Here is an 8528-nt window from a genome sequence, read left to right as displayed (position 1 = left end):
TATCTAAAAAGTATTTAGTTACTCATTACTAATTACTTTCTATATCCTACATCAACCTTGATTAGTTCAGTGATTCAAGGGTACACATGAAACGGCTTATTTAATTCTTTCAAATAAATAATATAAAACTACATAAAGTAGTATTATTAACTGACCAAAGTATTATAAACGTGAGGATTAAACATTAAAGCATGGATTTAGACTTTTAATTTTGATGTCAATTCCACTATATTACACACAGTATTTAGTTCAATTAGTTTCATTACATCAAAAGTAACTGTAATTAAATTACAGAAAAAACAAGAGCAATCCCTTACTTTACATTTTCACGGGAAACGTAATTAAATTACAGTAACTAATTACTTAGTAACTAGTTACACCCAACACTGAGTATACCCCAGTATTTACTACAGTTTATCATTTTACTAAAGCTATAGAATGCTATATTATAATAAGATAATAATTTATTCTACCCCTTTTTACAGTTGATTACTGTAGTAAATACTATAGTATACCAGAGTATCTTTATATGAAATGTAAATCCAGATCCAGAAAACGCAATTAATTAAGTTTTGGCGCCAGATGCCTCTGACGAGCAGCGTGGTGGGCGGGGCCACGCCGTGCGTGCTCGGAGTTCGTGGGCGGAGCGCGACGGCCGGTGAACCGATCGGTAGTGGCGTGGTTGATTCCTGCTGTTCCATCGAGTTGAGACAGACAGACCCTTCGAGATGTCCGACGACGAGAAGCAAGAGCAGACCATCGCCGAGGACCTGGTAGTGACCAAGTACAAGATGGGCGGTGACATCGCCAACCGTGAGTTTGACGTCCGAGTGATGGAGACGTTGAGTCTGTGCCACGGGCCTCCACGTGTTAGTACAGCGTGGGACAAAACTGGTCCGGCTCTGGCTTTACGCAGGACGCTGTCGTATCAGATGTTGACGTACATCTGAGCACAAGCATGACGTTTCCTTAAGTGTTTATGTGAAAACACAGTATGCATGCTGTGTGTTGCCGGTGGTACGGAGTCGTGCTGGAGCTAGGGCTTATGCTAGCTAGCATTAGCTCTAGGTGCAGTGGGCATACGCGATTGCCAGCTGTTAGGGGTTATTGAGTTGTGTACATTGACAACAGTGCAGAATCGGTGAATATTAATAATCTAGTACACGTGAACACATAAGTGATGATATCATGGACACACGGGGTGCGTATAACTAGTGCAGGGATGCTGACATGATTGTTGACTTTATCAATGGAGAGCAGCTGGTGTTTGTGAGTCATTGTGTCTTTGGCACATTGAATACTGCACTGCTGGTTGGACTGTTGTTTTGTCTTATACGTTTTTTCTAAAGCAAGCATCACTTTTACTGTAGCTTGTAATTTGAGTTTTTTTTTAGTTCTTGATGATTCATGAATAATCATGAATCATTGAATTGAAGTCCTCATGCCATATTTTGAAAGTTAAAACCACATACTGTCAGCGAAAATGTTTTTCAGTTTCTATCAATATATTGACAATATAACGTCTCTGACATGCTCAGAATGCACCTGCATTATGCACACTGTCCGTGTTTCTTGTTGTCTTTGTAGAATGTTTGCAAACATTAAACTTTTTTATTTCTTCCACTCTCACGAACTCCTGTCTTTGTTTAAATTTCTTTCTTTTTTAGAGGCACTGAGGCTGGTCATTGATGCAGCCAAGCCAGGAGTGTCTGTTCTCAGCCTCTGTGAGAAGGGAGATGTGTTCATCATTGCGGAGACCGGGCAGATCTTTAAGAAGGAGAAGGAAATGAAGAAAGGTGGGATGACTCGATATTCGGCTAAATGCTTGTGCTTATTAAAAATCAGAAACCGTGTATATTATTGGAGATGTGGATTATTGTTTTGTAGTGAGATGTTTAATGACAAATAAGTTTGTCCGTGACCATAGTAGCCTTTTTTAGCCACAACGAATAAGTACTTAGGAGAAATCCACTGGTGTTATTTGCAATTTCTCTCTCCTCGCACATTATTCCGATGATTGTTTTGTTGAAGGTTGGTGGTTGTCCTTTCTTGCAGGCATTGCGTTCCCAACCAGTGTGTCAGTCAATAACTGTGTGTGCCACTTCTCTCCCCTGAAGAGTGACCCAGACTACATGCTGAAAGATGGAGATATGGTCAAAATGTAGGCACACATCAACCCTCACATGTTCGTCTGCGTTTGTCTAACCTCACCATCTCTCTTCCCTCCTCTTCTTCTCCTTGAAGTCACTACCCTTCCTCTTACCGGCCGAATATCTGTATTTTCCATCTTGTGTGAAGTTTTTCCCTACCGTGCCCCTCAGTGATGTCCCAGTGCTGTCTGTGACCCATCCAGCTGTGTGTTCCTGCTTGTTCCCATCCCTTGTGTTTCTGTGACTACACAAATGCAAGTGTGCATGTAACTGGCACAATGTTTGTACGTGTTATTCTGCAATGTATTTGTTAACTTAAAAATTTGACCCCATTTATGGGTTACTAAAGATTACTGTCAAGTCTGACTCCATTCTAGTTTGAATAGCCACGTTTTAATCACCAATTTTTCTTATTATTATTTAGACTCACTTAATTCATGTAATGTTATGCGAGTAAAGGGCATTTCAAATGTCATTTATTGTAGTTTATCCTCCAAAAAGTTCTGCCCTGATCAGGATATGATGCATATGTGGCCCTGGACAACAAAACCAGTCTTATGGTTTAATCTGTCCAAATTGAGATTTATACATAATCTGTACATAGATAAGCTTCCCATCGGACAATATTTGGCTGAGATGCAACTGTTTAAAACTCTGGAATCTGAGGGTGCAAAAAGATTGTTGTCCAAATGAAGTCCTTAGCATAGCATATTACTCACAAATATTAAAGTTTTGACTTATTCAAGGTAGGGAATTTCAAAATATCTTCAAGGATCATGATCTTTACTTAATATCCCAATGATTTTTGGCACAAAACAAAAAAAAACAATTGTTTTGACCCATACAAAGTTATTTTTTTGCCAAAAGAAATCCTGTGCTACTTATGACTGATTTTGTGGTCCAGTGTCACGTATGTCTTAATGTTATAAACTCTTGTTCTTGTCTTTATTTTAACTTGTACAATTTGTCTCAACAGTGATCTAGGAGTACACATTGACGGCTTCATCTCCAACGTGGCCAACAGTTTTGTTATAGGAGCCACTAAGGTGTGTTTTTGTTTTATTTTTTATGTTTATTTACAACTTCATAAATGTATAAACACTTCAAAGTGCTGTTACAAGTTATTATACAGCTTTCTGGAAAACTTCATCCTGATTGGTCGATTGCAGCTTGTTTTGCACCTTGCACATGTTTGATTGTTGTCACAAACTCTACATCTTGTCTGGTGTTGTGATGTCTTTTAGGAAGCGCCTGTGACAGGAAAGAAAGCTGATGTCATCAAAGCAGCGCACCTGTGCGCGGAGGCCGCACTGCGTCTTGTCAAACCTGGCAACCAGGTTAGTGCATGATGTGGGGAACTTGGAGGACTGTTTAACCTGGTTGATCTCACGCTTTTTGACTTTCTGATCCCCTATTGTCAACTACAATATTTGAAGGCCCGCCCTTCGTATAATTTCTACCCGATAAAATACTTGGCATATCCGGAAAGATGCATATTTGTTATAAAATAATCAAACACTGAGAAATGTCTTTTTAGATGTTTTATCTTATTTTAAACCATTTTATCTTCTCCTCCTGTTCTGAACTTTCATAGAACACACAGATCACTGAGGCCTGGAACAAGATTGCCAAGTCATTCAAATGCAATCCAGTAGAGGGTGAGTCATTGTTATTGTTTTAAATGGGCTTGTCCCATCACTATAAAAACACTAGCATTACACCTTAAGAGACAGCATAATTATCACATTATAAAGTTAATGTTATAAGGTGTGGTTAGTCTGAGTAAACTCATTTCTGCTACAGAAACGTGACATCAAATGGTGTGATAATGTGATGTTTAGTGTAATAACACTTAATAACTTGAAAGAACCGACCAACCCAAAGTTCCTCCAGATGTCAACAGGAATGTTTAACAGTCTCGTGTTCATTGTTTTGCCATTGTTCACCCTTTCTCTTTTGCTCGTGGATAGGAATGCTGTCCCATCAGCTAAAGCAACATGTTATTGATGGAGAGAAGACTATAATCCAGAACCCAACAGATCAACAACGGTACGAACTACACAAAAGTCGTTGACCAGTCTCATGGTTTGATTTAGTAATAACATGAGTGAGATTGCTAATTCAAACATCATCACCATTAGTTGTTGTTCATACCAATAAAGGAAGTCACGTCCTTCTGGGATAGTTTGAGGTTGAGTAAATTGAGAGATTTTCATTTTTGGGTGATTATCTTAGTTTAGAAAAACTTTTCAGGATGTCACATCAGCTGATTCTGCAGAAATGTCGCCCTCTTGTGTCTGAATTAACAATGAAGGCCTAACAGCTGCATCTATATTCATTTCAAAGTATTTGCCATACTACACTGTTGAACATACTGAATCGTACAGAATTTTGTTCAGGGTGTTCTCGAGGATGCATAATAAAGAAAGCAGTTGTATGTGTTTTATTACAGCAAAGACCATGAAAAAGCAGAGTTTGAAGTTCATGAAGTGTATGCTGTGGATGTGCTGATCAGCACAGGAGAGGGAAAGGTAAATGAGGATCACAGCCTCAGGAACAAACATCTGCCATTGTAAATCTTGTGAACCAAATCTGTCTTTAATGTTCATTGGCTTTGGTGTATATAAACTGAAGAGAAACCTGCACAATAATAATATACTGTGCATAATAAACATGATGGTAATAAAAACCTTGATACGACACATGTAAACAATAAGAACATAAATAAATACAAAAAACAAATGTATTTTTAAAACATGAATAGTTTTCTAAACAATTGCATTTTTGTTGTCATAGTATTGACTACATTCAATATATAACTGAACCTTTATGTAATAAAAATTGAATAGGTGTTTCATTGAAATTTTATTTTTACATAAAATTAAGAAAAAATATAATAAAAAAACTATACAAAGTTATTTGTTGATCCAGGTCAGTTGTTGGCAACTTAATCAATTGGAATAAAGAGACAAAATAAATGAACATAGATCCTCTATACACAAACAAATTATATTGTGACTCCTAGCATATTAAATATTGTAATATTTCTCTTTCACGTGATCTCTTCCGCAGGCAAGAGATGGAGGTCAGAGAACAACCATCTACAAACGGGACCCCAATAAGCAGTATGGACTGAAGATGAAGACGTCCAGAATGTTCTTCAGTGAAGTGGAAAGACGCTTTGATGCTATGCCGTTCACTTTAAGGTATCTATACTTTTCTTGTGTTTAATATTTAGGCCATTGGAAATGATTATTTAGTTGAAGTGTTATTTCAGAAACATGTCCTGCATGGCTAAATCACGGTGTGTTAGAGAAGGTAGTGAAGAAGGCCTACAAAGGTCACAACATAAACTTTCACTGGTGTATCTGAATTCTAATATTCTGTTCTTTCCTAAACAAAATTCTTTACGTTTTTTTTTAGAAGCAAAGTTTTGAGTTGTATTGCTCTGCATTTCACACTGACTGAAGAATGACTGACTTAACTTGTCACTATTGAATGAGATTAAACCTGGGCTCTTTGTCCTGTAGGGCGTTTGAGGATGAAGGAAAAGCCCGTTTGGGGGTGGTGGAGTGTGCCAAACACGAGCTTCTGCAGCCATTTAGTGTACTGCATGAGAAAGAAGGTGAGCCTTGGTATCAGTAAAACCTTAATACCTCCTCTTAATAATTTCTTTACCTGCTAACCAACCTCTCTCTCTTTCTGTCTTGTTCTTCAGGCGAGTTTGTGGCTCAGTTCAAATTCACAGTGCTGCTGATGGCCAACGGGCCTTTGAGAATCACCGATGGGCCATTTGAAGCAGAACTCTACAAGTCTGAACATGATATACAAGATCCTGAACTCAAGGTTTGTTACAACCTTCTCTGAATTGAACATCAAAATATGATCATTGGTTTTAGATTTTTTTGTCTTATTGTGTATTTTTTGTACAGTCTCTGGTACAGAGTTCTGCAAGTCGCAAAGCACAGAAGAAGAAGAAAAAGAAGGTGAGGCTTTTGATCGAAGCTTGAAAGAACATTTTCATTGACATGAAACTTTGGTGTCCACTGTTTTTCTGACCCATAATTGCTGCTTGCAGCTATATTTTATATTACAGTGCACTATTAATTTAAACTCTTATAGTAATTGTGGTGTTACTAAAATGTATCAGTCATTAATTTAGTCCCTCTATGATTAATTTTATTTTGTTTTATAGGCCTCCAAAACTGCAGAGAATGCTACAGGCCAACCAGCTGAGAATGAAGTTGCAGTCGAATAGGGGCGACACAACACTCAAGAAACCCTCGACAAGCAAAAAACTAAACATTTCAGTCTTGCCCAACTGTTTCAAGCTCTTCCTCATCAAGGCTTTATTTGAGAGTCCCTGTTAAAACTCCTGTTGTGGAGAAATGTGTGATTTAGATCTGGACTCCAGGTTAACTGAAGCAAATTTGTACTTTCATAATGAATCTCTTTACTCTTTTGAAGCACTCATTTACATTTGACGACTGCAATGCAATGCAATGCCTTTTTCAAAATCGAATAAAAAAACTTTGCAATTCTTTTGAATTTGAAACTGCATTAGACTAGATTTGATTCCGGAGAACAAAGCCTGAGTACGAAAGGCTTATTGATTTGCATGTTTTTCCTCAGGGTTGAAATTTTATAAAGAAAAAATTAGGTCTCTTGTAGAAGTAGTAAAATTTGGCTCAAGAACACAGAAGGTCATTCCTGCACACTCCATTCTTTTGATGCTAAAGCATTTTAAAATGGGGAACATAAACTCTTGACTGCCATCCTCTAGTCTTCTGTAAGCAACTCTTAAATGTTAATTTATCACATTCCTGCCCGCTCCTTTATTAGTTTTATTAGCTAGTTTCATAAAAGGTCTGGGTCCAGACTACACTAAAGCTACTTCTAACTAACCTGGTTAAACTGCTGGAGATCTCTGTAACTCTCATTTACAAAGGACAACATAATATCTCTTTTTACTGTATTGCTATTTCTCCAAGACTGCAGCTGACCGAATATTTAGATATGCAAAACTAGACAGTCAAGTTATTTCTTAAGAGGTTATGTGAAGTAGCTCTAGAAGAATTCTGGATCTGGTTTATTTGAGTAGGTTTAGTTGATTCTGTGGGATTCTTGGATTGTCATTTCAACATTTTTATGCGGGACAGGAGGAGGTTTGAAGTTCACACAAACTTGTTTTTTGTTGTACAAACGTGAATATGGGACTATTTTACAACTAACAAAATAAAACAGAATTTTGAATATGTCTTTTTTAGACTGCCATCCTCTTCAAAGATAAATGTCCCCATTTGTTGTACTTTTGTATCGTATTTATATTATTGGTTCGGTATAATTTTATCTTCGAAAGTTGCAGATAATTCGTTTAACGTAATAGCACTTATACTTTTTGTGTAGTACTTTTAAAATTGATATAATATATATTAATTTCTCTCAGAATATCTGTTATGTTGCAGCCAAGGTTGAATGTGAAAAACTGAATGAAGTTGGCCACAGGAGGCGCTCTGCGGCCATTAGTAATATTCCAACCCTTCTTGGTTTTAATGGTTTTCCTTTGAACAAATTCTTCCCATTAAAATGACCAAAAAGAAATAGACCATAAAGGATAATAAACAACATAAAACTCCACATATGTGACCCTGGACAACAAAACCAGCCTAATGGGTAATTCTTTCGAAATTGAGATGTTTACATAATCTGAAAGCGGAATAAATAAGATTAAAATTGATTTATGAGCTGTTAGAATAGGACGATATCTGGCTGAGATACAACCGTTTAAAACTCTGCAATCTGAGAGTGCAAAAAATCTAAATGTTGAGAAAAAGCCGTTCGAAGTTGTTTATCAGAGACACTGTGGCAGGCCATCCACTCACAAAAATAAACTTTTGATATATTTATCATAGGAAATTTACAAAATATCTTCCTGGAACATGATCCTTACTTATTTTCCTAATGATTTTCGCATAAAAGAAAAATCGATCATTTTGAGCCATACAAATGTATTTTTGGCTTTTACTAAAAATGTTCCCGTGCCACTCAAGACTGGTTTAGTGATCCACAAATCATGTCTATCAGGCAACATGCTAATTAATTCCTTAATGTTTTCTACATGTTAAACGTTTGAATAACAAATAATTAAAAAAGTTCTAAAAAAGCCCCGCCCCCTTTTGTCATTTATTTCAAGCTCTATGCTTCTCTACCTGTGGATTTCTACGGGTCCCGCTCGAGCTGTGAGAAAGCGCAGACGAACAATCGCGTTTTGTTGGGGTGTAATGTTAACAAACCAATAGCTTGCGGTCAAGGGCCGTTACGATCCAATCGCCTCTCCATACGGGACACGGTGGGCGTGTCCGGTGGGTGCTGCTGCGT

The 8528-nt window shown here is 37.3% G+C and overlaps 1 protein-coding gene across 1 annotated transcript; it reads left to right on the top strand.

The window, feature by feature from the left end:
- Positions 1-620: 620 nt before the first annotated feature.
- Positions 621-6705, top strand: pa2g4a (proliferation-associated 2G4, a). Its single transcript, XM_056751533.1, has 13 exons — positions 621-813; positions 1668-1796; positions 2056-2161; positions 3127-3196; positions 3395-3487; positions 3745-3808; positions 4121-4199; positions 4603-4681; positions 5223-5356; positions 5681-5775; positions 5869-5996; positions 6083-6136; positions 6346-6705. The coding sequence occupies exons 1-13, from the start codon at positions 729-731 to the stop codon at positions 6406-6408; spliced, it is 1179 nt and encodes a 392-aa protein (XP_056607511.1). The 5' UTR covers positions 621-728; the 3' UTR covers positions 6409-6705.
- The last annotated feature ends 1823 nt before the right edge of the window (positions 6706-8528 follow it).

This window comes from Triplophysa dalaica, chromosome 6 (assembly GCF_015846415.1).
Source record: "Triplophysa dalaica isolate WHDGS20190420 chromosome 6, ASM1584641v1, whole genome shotgun sequence".
Classification (NCBI taxonomy): domain Eukaryota; kingdom Metazoa; phylum Chordata; class Actinopteri; order Cypriniformes; family Nemacheilidae; genus Triplophysa; species Triplophysa dalaica.
Note: the sequence above shows the minus strand (reverse complement) of the source record. Positions and strands in the feature narration are given on the sequence as shown.